The sequence below is a fragment of the Glandiceps talaboti genome, chromosome 7, assembly GCF_964340395.1.
Source record: "Glandiceps talaboti chromosome 7, keGlaTala1.1, whole genome shotgun sequence".
NCBI classification, from domain to species: Eukaryota; Metazoa; Hemichordata; class Enteropneusta; family Spengelidae; genus Glandiceps; species Glandiceps talaboti.
In genome coordinates this window covers 14416107-14434570 of record NC_135555.1, presented here as the reverse complement: position 1 = coordinate 14434570, position 18464 = coordinate 14416107, and the positions used below count along the sequence as shown (strand labels likewise).

The 18464-nt window shown below is 33.6% G+C and overlaps 1 protein-coding gene across 1 annotated transcript; it reads right to left on the bottom strand.

Moving 5' to 3' along the window:
• Positions 1–6788: 6788 nt before the first annotated feature.
• Positions 6789–18464, bottom strand: LOC144437984 (inositol monophosphatase 1-like). Its single transcript, XM_078127017.1, has 7 exons — positions 18357–18464; positions 16018–16151; positions 14950–15054; positions 14388–14542; positions 10948–11056; positions 8169–8320; positions 6789–6895 (listed from the first exon to the last, which is right to left on the bottom strand). The coding sequence occupies exons 1-7, from the start codon at positions 18462–18464 to the stop codon at positions 6789–6791; spliced, it is 870 nt and encodes a 289-aa protein (XP_077983143.1).

Genomic DNA, 18464 nt, shown 5'->3' with positions numbered 1-18464 from the left:
TTTGCCCGGCATGTGAAATGTCTGGGGTTGTTTTTTAATTGGTGAGGAATCAGAGACATTGCGTTGTGCCAGTGAAAAAACTGTACCGGATCGCCAGCCCTCCGTAGGCCTAGAAACTGACATGTCCTGAGGCCAATGCAAGGCTAGGGGAGGGCACTGACAAATATGAATTCATTTGACATTTTCTGCCACTTATCTAGAATAGCATCTAAGTGTCAAATTGTAATCTCCGTCAAATATAAGTAATCAAAATATCAAACAATCAGAGATGGAACTAGAATGTGTGCTGTGTCATCTGTATCAAAAGAATAATCGATGCTGTTTTCACGATATCAATGCACAGGATAGAAATTATAGTATAAGACTTCATTACACTGGTTTTCCACTGTTTGCCCTGTCAAAATATTTCGATCTAATGTTACCATTTTGGCCAATATTTTTGGTGACACAAATATTCAACATTGTTTTCGAAATTATTTTAATTTACATTTCAATATACATTATGTTTTAATACCATAGATTATATGGCCTGATTTATGTTGCATTAATTATCCACTGCTCTTAAGTACTATACGGCTCAAACTCAGTGTCTATCTGTGGCCTGTACAAGTTGTGAAGAATAAACTATCGTTACCTAATAATTCATATATATTCCCATATTGGCAGCTTTACAGGCAAGTCACTAAATTTTGGAAATTTTAAGCAAAGATAAGAACGATATTATGTTACCACCTCGACAGAGGCGTACAATTCATAGATGTAACTTCAAAAATCCACACAGAAATGTGTATGTGTGTGTGTAAAAACACATAAATGCTAGTAGTATCCAATCGCAAGGTATGAAACTTGTGAATGGATGGTTTGAACTTCACACTCACATTATACGTGTACGCGACTATCTCTTAGGATCTGTGAGTAACTATGGTAGTTTGATCTTGACATCGTGATTGTGATGATAACACCCAGCATATATATATATATATATATATATATATATATATATATATATATATATATATATATATATATATATATATATATGTAATCAAAGTAAGTTGGTTGGAACTTGAGGTGCTTAGTTGTAACTCCGAGTTTCACGCTCAATGCGTTCATCAAGCATCGAGCACTCTATTCTACGAGTTTGATACTATTTACTATATATGTATGTATATATATACATAGAATTGCATTCTTCTTTCGCCAAGTAGAGTGCTCAATCACCTTGGAGAGCATATCATACATAAAATGAAAGAAGACGAGTATGATATTACATTTTATATATATACAGAGGCAGGTGAACAGAAGGGAATGGAGACTATCAAACATATCTAGTCAACTACACAATGGTACACCAGAAATGATAAAACACAAATCTGTACTTTTTAATTCTAAACATAATTCATAAGATATACAAACTTTAAAAGCCAGTGAATGTTATGTATTAAATCCCAAAATTAGACACATACTCAACAGAACAGGTAGTTAAATGTAAAAACCTATATATCTGCATGCCCACATGTTCAGACATATACACAATAACAAACAAACGGCTAATAGTACTATCATTTCATCTTGACAAACATAGCCAAAGACACACAAATTACAAGATTTTTTCATTTCATTTGCATTTATTGAACACTCTTAGACTAAAATATAACATTTCACCAGCATTAACTAAACATTAATTAAACTATGATTAAAAGACAGTGTGCTGGTGGGGAGTAACAACTAGAATAAAGGTTTATGTACATGTACACCCTTGTTCACCTGCTTAAAGCTACACATATTTCTTGCATTCAAGAGGTATTTGATTACCATAATAGGAGAATTGATTTGTGCTTCAAGAGGTCATTGTAAGATACAGATGCCACATTGGAATGTTTCAACACATTGTTTGAAATCATGAACAAAGAAACGCTCAAAATAACTTACTTTGCTGCAAGAATTTATCTCTTTTATATCAAGTCCCTAAATACATATGCCTAATGGATCTTTTTTCTTTTATAAAATACAAAACATTGTAGCATAGATATCTTTTTTCAGTACTGACCTGTCAAAGCACAACCAGGATTGTTCATAGCGCATTTGCAATCATGGAAAACATGAAAAAAGATTTGGCAGCCATTGGGTAAATGTAAAGTCAATGAGTAATGCAAGTCTGATAATGATGAAACGATGAAGGACTGTAAACGTTTCCGTTATGAATTTTTTTTACATACTTCAATACCTATTTTATTGAATAAGTACGTGTAAATCCCTTTCATGCATTTCCATGATTGCAAATCTGCATGCCCATTCATACAGTGCACAAACTAAGGCAATATATATTCTCTCCATTTCTAATGAGTCATTATTACTACCAAACCAGAGAGACTATAGAGTTTGAATTAGGCAGCACGATATTATTTATGTCTCAGTCACACATAGCGATTTTTGTTATGAATTACACACAAGAAAAATACAAGCACTGATGGTGCACATGTAATGATACATTTTATCTCGGTGTGAACACAAATAAACAGTTTTGCATTTAAATCTTCGTTTCATCCAACAATGTCATGATGCTGATTTGTGTTCACAGTGAGATGAAATGTATCATGCTAACAGTGTATTTTGTTTTTATGTAATTCCTAACAAAAAACATTGTTCCACCCAATCGAAAGTATAGTCACTCTGGCTTGGTAGTATACATTTTCATATTGCTGAAAATTCATGAATATGCTTTAAATACATGGATATGTATTGTCCTTACACTGTGTACTGGACGTGTCTAGACATATACCCATGTACAGATAGTGGTAAACAAATGTGCCATATTTATTTATACTTTGAGAATGTTTTTGAGTGGTTTGGCTCAACGTGTAACAGGTGTGAATAAACAATCAAAGGATAAGTGTCAATTTAATTGTACAGGGCTAACTAAGACACCTTCTCAGAAGGAAATTATCCCAAAACACATCACAAATATCCGCTTCAATTTAACATCAGGCAAAATATTTTGTACTGATATTTTTTTTTAATTCTTGCAATAAAAAATATGCACAACATAGAGACACTGACATCCAACCTTACTTAGCTGTGCATTATTCATATTCCAATAACATAATTACAACCCTGTTGTTAAAGTATCCTAACTAACTATCTTGTGCTAATATGACCTTGTCTTCCTAATTTTTATATCACATGATTTGCTTCTATTTATTTTGTGATGCAATGCTTACACATACTTTTTCTATTTAAATTTGAGTTTGAAGAGAAGCTTGCTTCAAAAGAATTGGAAAATTTGAAAGACATTTGACAGAAACACTCTTCTCTCCAGAAGTGCATAAAAGTTGCAGTTATAATATGATTGCTTTTTTCTTAATGTTAGGATAAACATGAAAGTGATGTCAGTAAACACTGACAAGAGGGCTACACAGCATTGTTACAAAGATACTCTGGATTTTTCATTTCGAAAAGAGATCTTTTATCAACAGACCAAAGGCTGTGAGTACCTTGGAAACACACCTTGTACATGTTCAATTAAGAAATTCTTAATGTTATACCTCTGCAATCATCCCTTGAACTTTTTTTCTTTCAGGGTTTATATATTAACAGTTAAGTTGGAAGCAGCCATGTTGGGAAAACAATTGGCATGGACAGTATGAAATGAACTCTGTGATTGGTCACTTTGTTGCTGGTTGATGACCACTAGCAATGTTTGGGGCAGTAACTCTGAAAAAAAAAATGTCAAGGGAATATTGCAATTTGTAATGTCGCTAGAATCCCTTAATTATTCAAGATGTACCAAAACCATTCCGTTTTCATTAGTTGTACTCTAAAAAACAAACAAATTGTTTCAAAGAACAGTACAACAATACATCTAGCTCGTCTGAGACTATAGACTGAAAGATCACCCATTGTGGGCACTCATTTCACACTTTCTTTAAACTGGGAAGGGATGACAAGGATGTCCCAGGAATGTATCATACAGTCTAATGAGACCATAGTTGTTTGGATGTCATGTCAACTTTCCTATGTTCCAAAACATGTTTTAGCAAAGGCTATCATCAGAGACATCTTGTTAACTTTGTTGTAGTGATAATACACTAAAAACCTGAGGTTTTTTTTTACTTATATCCCCATACCCAAAGAATCGGAGTAAGCTTACAAGCAGGACATGAGCTGGATACATACACTTTGGAGACATGCAATGCACTAGCAATGATCTTGTTATATCTAGGATCAAATGTCCGTCTTTACATTATTCATGAGGTACTCTGTTAATAATTCCAATCTTGCAACAACAACATTAGCACACATTTCCTACTTCATAATATATATATATATATATATATATATATATATATATATATATATATATATATATATATATATATATATATATATATATATATATACATATACATATATATATATATATATATATATATATATATATATATATATATATATATATATATATATATATATTCATATTCTGCGCTACTTTCATTCAATTTCTAGAAAAAAGTTCCTATGCATAATCATTTTCATTTTTTTTTAATACTGGCCACTGGTTAGCCAAGATAAGTAAACTCATTTAGATATATGCTTTCAATCTGTTAAAGGTATGATTACATTATTTGAAATACAACATGTCTAGGATGACAGGGGATGAAAGAAATTTGGTATGTTATTTGGTTATGATCAGATGTAACTACTTCATCTATTCAGTAATAAAAATTTATACTGTCAAAAAATTTCTTGGAAGCGAATTCCAAATATTCACTGACATCTTGACAGCATTGTCAGGGTGTATTACAATGGGCTATTTCATGTGTCTCGGAATACTGGGATTCACTTCCATGAAAATGTTGATTTTGTTAGTAGAATTTTCATTACTAAGTATGAACCCAGAGTCCATGAACATTCATTCTTGTACTTCACCTATGTTATGATCCTCCAATCACAGTGCAGCAGTCGTCTGATTCATACACTGTGAAACTTGGGATTACGTGCTACAAAGCCCTAGCCATTAACTAGGGATGTTCAAACAATCTTTTGTTTCAGCATAAAAATTTACATAATCTACAAAATAAAATTTCCCTATGTGAACTCTACCATCGTGTAAGTAAGCCAAATGCAACACAGTGGTCAAAACTTGGGATTTGTACAAGTTTACAGAATGATTACGATGTCATACATCATGTTTGTTAACAGAAAAAGCACTCCCTTTAGAAATGCAGTTCAGACGACCACTGAACTTCAATCAATGTTTTAGATTTCATTTATCTCTGTCAGGGATAATGCTATTAGTATATGAAACTGTGTGTGATAACAAAAAACATACTTTGCATTGTTTATTGCATTATAATGCTTTGTCATACGTAAGTGAGAAACCTTATACACTATTATGCATGTATGTATAAGCCAAACGATCTGTGAAAATACTCAGATGACATGCACTAGTTCTCCTGCATGATAACTCCTTTTTCTCGCAATCCTCGTAACAGAATCGCGAAATAGCCATCCACTGTGCCAAAATTATCAGCAATTGTTTCCATTCAAATTAATTAACAGTTTTGTATTTTGTAGTCCTGCAAATGGTGTTAACAGCTCAAATTTAATTTGCGTAATGGTGGACATTCTTGAGCAATCAACCTGTAAATGGTGTTTCTACCATGACTTTCTAAATTCAAATGTAAGTTTTGGTAGAGACAGGAGGCACAGAACTGAACTGGAGATTCTGTTATTGTGATTATGAATACAAATACATTACTCTTGCATGGCAGGACTTCCATGTAGGGCAGGGGCTTAAAAACTCTGCAATATATGAATTCAACGGCAAAACTGAAGAACACCTGGCCAAAATATGTATACCTTACACAAAGCTGTTTTGAAAGGAAAATAAAGGAGATTTTGATATTAATTATGGGCTTTACAGTACAGGCAAGTAGACGAAATGGTCATCCCTATATGTAGCTAAGCCTTATTCATGAGACTGTAGAACAAAATATAAAAAATATATTTTAAGAAGTGCCTAAGCCCATTTTGTTCTCAACATAAAATGAATGAGACCAGTAACATTAATCCTAAGGATGTTGAGTAAAGGTTATGTTGATAAAATGATTGCTATTGGCACTGTCCTATGCTAATTTTTTGTCACATGGCAAGCAGTGCCCAGTGTTCTCCAAGTATGCCACCTTATCTGGTGTGAATAATGTAGTTTAGGAAGATTTGGCCCAGTATCCTTCAGGTTTAATTCATTAATATGCTACTATTATCGTCAGTCTCTGTAGAGTTAATGTAGTGATAAATTTATTCATAATATATATAAATACCAATAGTAGTAATATATTTCCCTTATTTTTCAAGAATGACGTTAATAGATGATTGCATGTAAGTGAAGATTCCTCACACAGAGACCACTGAGACCACCTAGATTTGAAATATGGCACTAAATAACCGTACACCAAATTATCAGAAGGAAATAACTAAAATATCATATAATACCATGTACTCCATAGATAAAGAAGTGAATGTTAGACAACAATGGAATGGGGAAAATTGAAATGAATGAACTACAGTAATATGATCAAAATAATACGATTAATATCACAGTAATAGTAATCATAACTGCTGATACTTGTAGTATGTATTGATGCCAGCAATTTGCAACATCCCGGTGTTGAAGGATTGATACTAGAAGAACCAGCATTTCGTTTACTAACATGTATGTATCAGATCGAAGTCGTTAAGTGGTTGTAGTATTTCAGGTAGATATACAAGCCATATGTGAAGTCCATCTAGTCTCTTTCAAGAACCAAGTGTTGTATCTTTGGACTGATCTGGTCAGCAAGTTGTTTACTACTTGCAGCTAAGACACGTCGAGACATAAGATCGAGAACACCACCTGTATAGAGACAAAATAAAGAAATTACACATTTGTTCATGTTGGGTCTGAAAGACTTTTTCAATGTTATTAATACTAGAATACATCTTAAAACAATCTTAAAGGGAAAGGACAACTTGTGAATTCATTTTGTTTTCATAACACAAGACAAGCTGCATTATTTCGTTCCCTTTCAGTTACCAGTATGAAACTGGCATTGATCAGAACTAAGTTCCCTTTCAGTTACCTATATGAAACTGGCATTGATCAGAACTAAGTTCCCTTTCAGTTACCTATATGAAACTGGCATTGATCAGAACTAAGTTCACTTTCAGTTATCAGTATGAAACTGGCATTGATTAGAACTAAGTTCAGTTTCAGTTACCAGTATGAAACTGGCATTGATCAGAACTAAGTTCACTTTCAGTTATCAGTATGAAACTGGCATTGATTAGAACTAAGTTCCCTTTCAGTTACCAGTATGAAACTGGCATTGATCAGAACTAAGTTCAGTTTCAGTTACCAGTATGAAACTGGCATTGATCAGAACTAAGTTCACTTTCAGTTACCTATATGAAACTGGCATTGATCAGAACTAAGTTCACTTTCAGTTACCTATATGAAACTGGCATTGATCAGAACTAAGTTCACTTTCAGTTACCTATATGAAACTGGCATTGATCAGAACTAAGTTCACTTTCAGTTACCTATATGAAACTGGCATTGATCAGAACTAAGTTCCCTTTCAGTTACCAGTATGAAACTGGCATTGATCAGAACTAAGTTCAGTTTCAGTTATCAGTATGAAACTGGCATTGATTAGAACTAAGTCAGAAGTGACATATAAGCCTTTGCTGGGTAAAATCCATTTAAACATTTTCCTGATTGTTTCTATTGTTCTTGTAATTGCATAACAATGCAAGCAGTCAACAATACATTTAACGGAAGATCCCTTATTAAGGCCTGTACATCACTTCTGCTTAAGAAATACCAGCTCCATACCGAAAGTCAAAGTGAATGAAACCGAATGAAATTTCATCTAATTGAACATTCCAGGTTTAAATGAACAAAATGAATTCACAGGGTATCCTTTCTCTATAAGCAGTTATGATTATTTATCTTTTCTGACAGACAAATGTACAATTAAAAGACAAGATTTTGAGGTGTTGAAATATGATGTGGATCAAAAACTTGTCTTCTGCACATATATTATCTTGTTATGCAAGGCTATACAAAAGAAAGTCTAAAAATGAAAGACATAAAATTCTCTAACTTGTGATGCTGACAAACTCACCTTCTGTGTCAATGACGACACCACCTGCTTCTCTGACAATGATGTCACTTGCTGCATAGTCCCAACAATGTATACCAAATTCATAGTATGCATCAGCACATCCACGGGCAACCTCGCACATGTTTAATGCTGCAGACCCTAGTGACCGAAACCTGTGCAACAAACACATACAAAACTGATTTTATTTATTTTTATTTAAGTAGTATAAAATAAACACTGAACTTGACAGTGGAAGGGGCCTCAACCTTATCAAAATCTGAAGAGAAAATTGGCTTCATTCCTTTTCTCTTTTACTTATTTATTTACTTATTTATTTATTTATTAATTTACTCATACATTCATATATTCATTTATCTATTTATCGTGTCATTGATTTGGTTACATCTTTTCATGATCTCATTTTTTCTGATTCATTTCCCATAACTAGAGGTTTTGCGGTTGGGAGATATATTACCAAGAGCTTTGAGGTTGGGAGATATATTACCATGAGCTTTGAGGTTATGAGATATATTAGCAAGAGTTTTGAGGTTGGGAAATATACATGTATTGCCAAGAGCTATGAGGTCAGAAGATATACATTAGGAAGAGCTTTGAGGTTATTCTGCCACTCAAACATGCCTTTTGAAGCCCAATTGAAATTTTGAACAAGGTTTTGGTCGAAATATGTTGATTGTTCCTCTGCTTTTTCTCTATTTTTTGCTCCTTGGTAATACATGTACTAAATAATTGATGCTATACCATTCACTGACAATGATTTTTTTCTAAGACAAATGTATTTAGATAGAATAGAGTTATGATTTGAAAATAAAGTGGTGTTTGTTGAAAGATTTAGAAAGAATGATGGCACATTTCATGTTAATAATTGAGAGAAATATTGTACATGTAATCCTCCAAGATCACAATAAGGGAGACAAGAATAATATATGTGAAGATATTCCCTTCCTTCTATGTAAGTCTACAAGCAGGTTGGTGTGCATTGGGCATGAGTAGCTGATATAAAAAAAACTATGACCATGTAGCAATATAACGATGACAAATAGTAGATTTTGGAAGGTACAAATAGTAAACATAAAGTAGGACTCACAAAAATGCAAGGAACTGTTGAGGCCAATGGTAAATTTGCTTAGTATCTACAAACTTGCTAGCTGGCTCTGAGCACAAACATTCTACTGGAATCTTTCTCCTTACAATCCCCAAAACACCAGAATGAGATTCACTAAATCTACATATATATCTAATATGTAAAGTCATAACAGTGTAGTCATGAAGACTAACAGGAAATGTTAATTTGATACAGCAAGACTGTGAATATTGTCCACCCATGTGCCAGTATAGAGTTAAGCCAAAGCCTTTGATGAGAACAACCACGACTATTATCAGTCTCTGAATTTTTTTATGAGCTCTTATTTTAAACGCAGTTTCATGATTAAATTCCACCGGTTACGAAAGGGAAATATCAAGCATTGAAAGCCATCATGACAACATGTCAACTATGTTATGACTTTGAATGAAAACATATTACAAGGAAACGTTTTAGACTTTGGAGTTGAAGAGGATGGAAAAATGAAGTTGAACAAAATGAGGTGACTTTATATTGACCTAATGTTAATACACAGTGACAATTGATACTAATAAATTTAAATGACATGTAATTACCCATGCACACCATCTGGATTTGAAAGGAGGCTAGTGATATTATTCTTCCATTGAGCACTTGGATCTCTCCTTTTGTGTATTCCAAAACCAACTAGCAAGAGTGCTTGATTCAATTCTATGGAATGGATCAAATACAATAAGCCAAACCAAAATGTTGTATCATTAGCTTTCTTTCAGATTTCTTTCAAGATAATGCTTGGTGAACCCAATGTAAACCGTGATGCTTGGCATTGAAACAAAACTAAACAGTATCCCTCTGTGTTTGTTTTACGTTTTCTTTTCGCCATATTATTTTATAAATTAGCTTGGTATCATGTAAGCTTGTGAGCATATAACTGGGCCCTGATGAAGATCTGTTGAATTTGCTTTTAATTAAAAGGATACCCTTGATGCATCTGAATGACGTGAACACAGTAAACAAACTGACAACAACCGCACTTCTGACAAAAATATACATTTTGTCTTGAAGCACTTCCATTTTTTTTAAAGAGGGTTTAAAAATGTTAAGAAAAGCAATGATCACTTAAATCAATTTTGATACATGGGAAAGGAAAAGTGAGTAATGTTAAATGTACTTGTCTATTAATAACTAAATAAAGATACAAACGCAGAATCTTAGACAGTTAGTTGAGGTTAAAAATGCCAAGTTTATCAGTTTTACAAAGGTTCACTACATGATAGTGACAGCAATGAATGGATTTGAAGCTTGATAAGCAAATAATAGCAAAGGAATCAAATAGCATACTCAATTCTCATATGCATGTATTGTTTTTGTTTAGTATTACGCCACGATGGGACACACTAACACATTGCTTAACCCCTTACATAATGCATGCCAGTGAAGGCGAATGACATTACGTATCTCACAGTCTACATTTAGTAATATCAGATTACACAATCTGCTTACTCATCAACCCATAGACAGTGGAGGGAGATCAACCGTTATCATAATTGTGATTTACCGACCATTTTGGCAGAAATGATCACAAAACTGTGATCCTACTGAATTTCAAAGAGAGTACAGATAACCTGCTAGTTGATTGCTTTCCCTAGCATTCTTTCCATTCACTGCTGTCATGACAACAATAAGTGCTAAAAAACGATGTTTGGATAGGATAGATACCCATGGGCTGGAGATGAGATAAGATGCTCTATGTTATCCAATACAGTTTTAATGATATCAGCATCACGACTTGACCCAACTTCAGTGAGAAGTAACGCCCGGCTAAGATCTGGAAGACAATGTTATGTACATTCATATATAATTACACTACACCACTACCCTCTGTATGTCAGTAATAGAAATTAAAAAACTAAAAACAAATACTTATGAATATTAAAAGCCTCTTAAAACCATCTAATTTATACAAAAATTGCAAATCATTTTTGGAGATACACTGCCCGACTACATATAGTCCTAGACCACTATAGAGTCTATAATGGTCTGAGATATATATATATATAGTACACACTTTCCATGTACAAAGACATTTTTACAGACACACTAGGTTAGTGTGCATGTGAGTTCACAGGAGTGCAAATGTACTCAACGTTCCTAATTTTCATTTTAATTCATCCCTGCAGAATTATAGCATTACTGTACAAACAAAATGTACATGCCCATATTTGCTTTTATAGCCTTGTGCCATGATATGGATGTAAACATTAGCCCTGTCCCGATGTAGAATATTTTGAAATCGAATCAAAATCTGTTCTCCTGTCCCCACACGCATAAAATCGGTTTTGAATGATTCAGCAAGTTGAACCGGTTCAAAAACCACCTCGGGGCTTGAATCAAACTGACTCAAAGTAAATCAGTTCTTGATCAGTTTATCAATTTAAATCCATTGCTCAGTTTTCACGTGGTGACAGAAACCAATGTGACTGAAATGATTCAATTTGAATCAGTTTTGAATTGATTCTGGTGAAGACTAGGCTATTGCCACTCTATCAATTATCACATATACTTTGTGTTGGATAATTTGCAACCATGGAGTCAGTCGTGATGATTCCAAATTAATTTCAACTTCCAGTTATTGTAATTCTAGGACTGATCATCTGATGCCCTTTGTTTTCTGTTAACATTGATTAAAATTTGACAATGAAAGATTAATACAATCTCATTTTATAAATCAGGTAATGTCAATCACTAAATAATATTGCTATTATTAATTCTTGTTATTGCGGCATTCATAATTGGAAATAACGATTTTCATTCTCAAGCTTAATTGATATTACATTTTCATGCAATGGATGCATGCCAAAAAACACATTTCTAATGTTGCATTGTGAAATGAACTACAATGTATACGTAGTAACAATATATATATATATATATACATATACATGTATATTGAGAATGAAAATTGTTATTTCCAATTATGAATATATATATATATATATATATATATATATATATATATATATATATATATATATATATATATATATATATATATATATATATATATATATATATATATATATAGTTTCAAAATGAATAGAAAGGAGAAAGTACATATTATCTGAATTCTGATCCATATATATATATATATATATATATATATAGTAGTAGTAGAAGTAGTAGTAGTAGAATCATTTATTATAGTGACATGAGGTAAACAGACTACCGGAAAAAACAATTTACATTACACAACCTCCCAGCCAAATAGGCTTATATCTCACCTAAAGTGAAATAAAACATAATTGGAACAGATTGAGGAGCTTTTTTACAATAATGAAAATATCATTTACAAGGCAAAAATAAGAGTTATGAATTAATGTACAAGTTGTCCCTTCTCCTTAAAAATGCTTAATAACTCTTATTTTTGCCTTGTAAATGATATTTTCATTATTGTATAAAAGCTCCTCAATCTGTTCCAATTATGTTTTATTTCACTTTAGGTGACATATAAGCCTATTTGGCTGGGAGGTTGTGTAATGTAAATTGTTTTTTCCGGTAGTCTGTTTACCTCATGTCACTATAATAAATGATTCTACTACTACTACTTCTACTACTACTATATATATATATATATATATATATATATATATATATATATATATATATATATATATATATATATATATATATATATATATATATATATATATATATATATATATATATATATATATATATATATATATATATGGATCAGAATTCAGATAATATGTACTTTCTCCTTTCTATTCATTTTGAAACTAATTTGATCACTCCTGATTACAAAAGAATGTGTCTGCTAACAAAACTTGGTCACTGCATACATGTACCACAAAATAAAATACATAGGTCCTATTCATAATACCACTCTTGTAAATAAGCATATCAATATTTCATTAAAAACATGTTATTATATCAATTATAACAAGCACCTTTCTTTTCTGTCAGGTCTTGTACATGTACTATAACAGAATTTCAGGATGTGTGAGTGCAAGTGTGATAATTGATATAATATCAAACACATATCAATTATCATACTAAGCTCCTTTCTGTCACATATTGTTTTTAGCAGAACTTCATGACATGTGAGTGCAAGTGTGGCGTACTCTGGGCATTTGCACAAGTGCTTGTAATGTTCTCTACAGCCATACTTTTACAAGCGCAGTGAGTGGAAATGCAGCAAAAAACATGCAAATACCCCTAAGTACCCACAATGGTACTCATACACGCCACAGCGTTCTGTTATTATTGCCATAAAAAATGCATAAAAATCATACTGTGTATGTATACGATTTTGTGTACAATCAAGTTACAAACGTACACTGATTTGCATATCATGTACATGTACATGTACATGTACTGCTATATGTAATATTGTTTTCTATATTGCAGTTGAGTGCAAATACAACTAGCACACTGGTCCACGAAATCACTGATACACATGTAATACTACTGTACACACTTTTTTGGCCTGTACAAGTTTAGTGTTCCATTCATGAGAGAACTGTGAGGTACCTACGTGTGCTGAGGTGGCAGGCACAAGACAAATAAAGGTAAAGTTACACAGGTAATAGAGCTTAAATTACAGAAAAGATGTTAAGCGTGCCAAGGTGTTGTTTTAGGACATTTTACTTGCCAAACCATATACCTATAATTGTAAACCTTGCTGTATCACTGTGACACTGATAGCATACCTTGTTGTAATTCTGGCTATTATTATTTCCATATACTTGTACACTAATGAGCTTCTTGTGCAAAATGCCAAAGTCAGAAAAGGTGAATTACATTGAATTGCTACTGTTCATATGATGTAAGAGTAAGGTAATGCTAGCTTCTATATTCATGCACATAAAACAATTTTCCTTCAAGTTTACCAGCCATTTTTTTGGGCATCACAATAAAACCACTACTTTCTTTACAAAGCCAACTAATACATCTCTGTTGCAAATAAGTTGTTGAATCTTTATAATCAGGCAATGGAGAAAATGTGTTCTACAAAAATAAAATACAACAGCTATGCAGAAATTTGAGGTGAAGTTAGTGACATCAGCGGTCAATAGAAGACATCACAATCCAATGAAAATTTTTGGAAAAAAAAGTAAACATTATAAAATGCCTACCTTCTTGTCCTGAGACATGTAATTTTTCCCCATTGCAGAATGCTCCCTGTTCCCGTCTGGCTGTAAACATCTCGTCATGAATTGCATTGTAAACTACACCAATTTCTGTTATCTTATTTACAACTAATGCTATACACACTGCTACATATGGAAACCTGGTCAAGAAATGATGACAATTTATACAAATGATGATAAATTTTTTACTTAAACCAGTAATCTCAAGTTTATGTACATGTGTGTGGGGTGTGGTTCTTGAAATTCTACAACACAGAGTCAAAAAATTCCTTGTTTTAGATGTTCCAAATGGTGCCACATGTTATTTTTTACACCTGTGTTGCTATAATTTGTCTCTCTCGAAATAAAACACTTTAAAAAAAATGTAAAAAAAAAAAAAAAAAGAGAGAGAGAGAGAGAAAAACAATTGTCTAGGAAAAATTTGGTCCTAAGCAAATGAATATTCCCATTTAATTCTTATGTCTCAACTGATAAACTAAGACTAATGTAAGAAACAAGGATTGAATCATGTGCCTTTAAAGTTCATGAATTATTACACTGTTCTTACCTATGTACAAAGTTGGTTGTTCCATCGATAGGATCAATAATCCAGGTGGGGTTGTCAGTCAAGTTACAATGTCCACCTGCTGCTACAGACTCTTCACCAATAAAACTATAATACGAACATAAATCTATGATCAAACACCATTTCATTGGTTACAACTGACCATAAAGGAGAGTAAAGACCAATGTAGAGACCAGTTGTCTGACAAAGCTCTACAGAATGTTATTAAAAAGCAAAATAATTATCCTATGTACATTGTAAGCCTTATGACTCCACTGATAACATAGTGGTAATCAAAGATTACTGGATTCAAATGCTGTACAGAGAAGTAATTTATATACAGTAATTTTCTGTCCATTTACTTGTGCACCTCGAGGTCTACTTGCAGAGATTAGGCACCCTATGAATCTTCTTCATTATAACATATGTACCCTTAGATTACTTGCACTGGTGCGTGTGCATACTAGTAATATTTTCACTGCAGTGCAATACTGAAATCATTATTGTATACCTGCATGCAAATGATATGCAAATGAGGATGCAATAGTTTGTTACACATGAAATCGCGTGATCGCACTGTAGGATTTTTATGATTTTTATGGAAATTTGCTGTTTCAGATAAACATATGTAATAATAACAGAACCCCCATGCCACATGAGTGCCAGTGTTGGTACTCAGGGGTATTAGCACTCATGCTTGCAGTGTTTTCTGCTGCTAAGGGTGCTCAGAACACTACAAGCACTTGTGCAAATACCCCGAGTATGCCACACTTGCACTCACACATCATGTGGTTCTGTTGTATTATTATTGTTATTATTAGGGTTTGTGATTTCTGGAAAACAACACCACATGACGATAGTGTTTGTAATGCAAAATCCAAACTTTAACATTATTTTCTTGGGAGAACATTGACTAGTATACATAAGAACACACTTCAAACTGCAAAATCAAACAGCAGAAAAAAAAGGAAGCCCAGATCATTAACCAAACGGTATTGAATAAATTACTCATTTTTGGCATTCAAATTATAAAAAGTACGACTTCTATGGCAAAAGTGTAAATTTTCTTACCTGTGTGTTGGAAACTTCTCTTTTAGTTTTGATATGATCATCTTCTCAACTCTTTGATCAGTTTCTGTTACCAAGTCAGCAGCTGAACTTTTTGTTAGGACTCTTTTCTCAAGTTTGTATGCTTCACGAATCACCTATAGAGTTAGAATTTGACAGATATGATTTTGAGGGTACTAATTTATTAATTAATAATTTATTTACTTGTTTTTCTTCCCCTTGGTAATGTTGTACATACTAAGCCAGAGTTTTCCCATATCTTTTATAAGTAGTGGGGTCCACCCTACCATTTTTTGAAATGAAGAAACAAATTTCATCGTATAATCGACTCAATATTTTTATGCAAATTGACCAGAGGTGAATCACATTCCCTGGGGAAAACACATTCAGTAGTTGTCCATTGATAGAATTCCACATACTTACCTACAGGTTTGCATCAATCAAGCTAGCCTGTAGAATACAGTCAAAAAAAACTGTATTTGTTTGGCAGAGACTATTGGTGCCTCAGTCATGACTCTGTTTTACGGCTACAAATGATTTTGTTTTGTTGTACAGAAAATAACTTTACCGTACATGCACATGTATTTTTATAAGTATTATACAATAGATATCCGCAGTAATTTAATATTGAGTAATTGTCTTGTGTTGTTTGTTTATTTGGTGTTTTTTCTGTCAGTGATATGCCCAACTTGTTAGGAAGTGAAAAGCAAAGTTTTTTTCAATGAATTGATCATATGCAGTCATGATGGATGAATGATTAGGGTGGCCGGCTTGGAATCTGCAGGTTGCAGGTTGGGGACCCATTGCTGCCATTTGTTTCTGAATGGCCAAAGTCCTTGGGCAAGATTTGAACCATGATTGTGCCCTAGTCAACTCAGCTGTATAATTGGTGACCTGGTAGGATAGAGGTTGCAATGTGAATGCTTTAATCCTATGCGCTTATAGAGGCTGCAATGGATTGTGTGCTCTCCAAGAGTTGAGGAAGTATAAAGGCCATTGTGCTGCCACTGATCCATGCCAGGGGTAATAATTGTGAGCACCTTGAGCTCTCAGGAGGAAAAGTGCATTATAAATGCGCATTATTACATCATTCATACAAGTGTAACATGGCCATAACCATTGCATTTTTACGTTTGCCACATCACAAAGCTATCATTATATACTCGTCTAGCGACTCGTAGTGACAAAAGCCCCCTTGGGTCACTCCTAATTTCCTTGGTTGAACGAAGAAATATATGGGGGAATAACAACTAAATATAACTTATAAGAAGTATTATAAGTAGAATATCCATATATTTCTGTGTTCATCCGTAATAAAAAATGTAAAATCTAGCATACTTCAGACTGTATTTACAATCTAAATGCTCCAGTTTTGTGGCACCTGGCACAAATAAATTTCTACAGGAGAGTTTAAAAGACATGACCCATATCTCTAAACAAAACACTTCAGTTCTTTAAGCTAGCTGGCTTTGTATTGTAATGCAAATACTTTGCTAGCCACACCTGTAGACTCATTTAGAAAATCTGGAAACAAAATCTGAAAAGAAACTGGGATATCACGTTTCAGGGTTAATTTAGGTCACAAAGCGTAATGTATGCCACTATCTTGAATTGTGCAAGTAGGTGACACCAGTTTGTTTAGTTTCTGGGCTTCTAGAGACACTCTCCTGTAACCTATGCTGATGGTTATTACACTGTGTATGCAGAGTTACTGTCTGGACTTTTAGTGATCTCCTCCCCCCCCCCCCTTTCACACACACACACATACGAGAGGGCTATTTATATTAAGATTATGGTTGGAGTTTTGAAGTGGTTCTAAAAGTCTGTCACTTTCAAGTGATGTCCCCACCCCCACCACCCACCCCTTATACCTCCCTGGGTCAACAAAGTACAATCATTCGATGGATTAATCAGCATACTACGTGAACATGTACAATGTACATTGTAGTTGTACCCGTACCCATATAACACATAGCACTATAAATAATATATATGTAAATTTGGCATTGTACTTCAACATCATGTTTCTAAATGTAATTTCTCACTCTATAAAATAATTACATTTCGCAGGGCTACCAACAACACTTCGAGAGTAGGTCTTTGACGCTGAGCACTGCTGGTCAATAATTCAATCATGTTCCATTGTACCCTTGCATTGTGACAGAAAACAAACAGGCAGGGACCCTCATTGATTCAGGGCTACAGAATGTCATATCATACACGTACATGCATCATGCATCAGACGTCGTTGGAACTGGAAGGGTGACTGCGTAGGTAGCCTATAATGGTAGCCTACTCTAAACCAGCTATTATACTTATAGAAATAATTAGGTTTATCCTACCTCCCCGGCCTCTCTCGCAATACGTACAACAACTTCGAAATGGTCGTCATATTTGGCTTCATTCTCGCTACGAGGCTTTTTCACTTGATTACCGTCGGCGTCCGCCAT

Bases quoted from the DNA above. Each gene is read 5' to 3' on its own strand.
- LOC144437984 (XM_078127017.1), bottom strand. From the start codon at position 18,464: ATGGCGGACGCCGACGGTAATCAAGTGAAAAAGCCTCGTAGCGAGAAT. The intron at 11,057-14,387 runs GTAGGCATTTTA...ATTGTCTTCCAG, and splicing joins ACATGTCTCAGGACAAGAAG to ATCTTAGCCGGGCGTTACTT. The intron at 6,896-8,168 runs GTGAGTTTGTCA...GTCTCTATACAG, and splicing joins TGTCGTCATTGACACAGAAG to GTGGTGTTCTCGATCTTATG.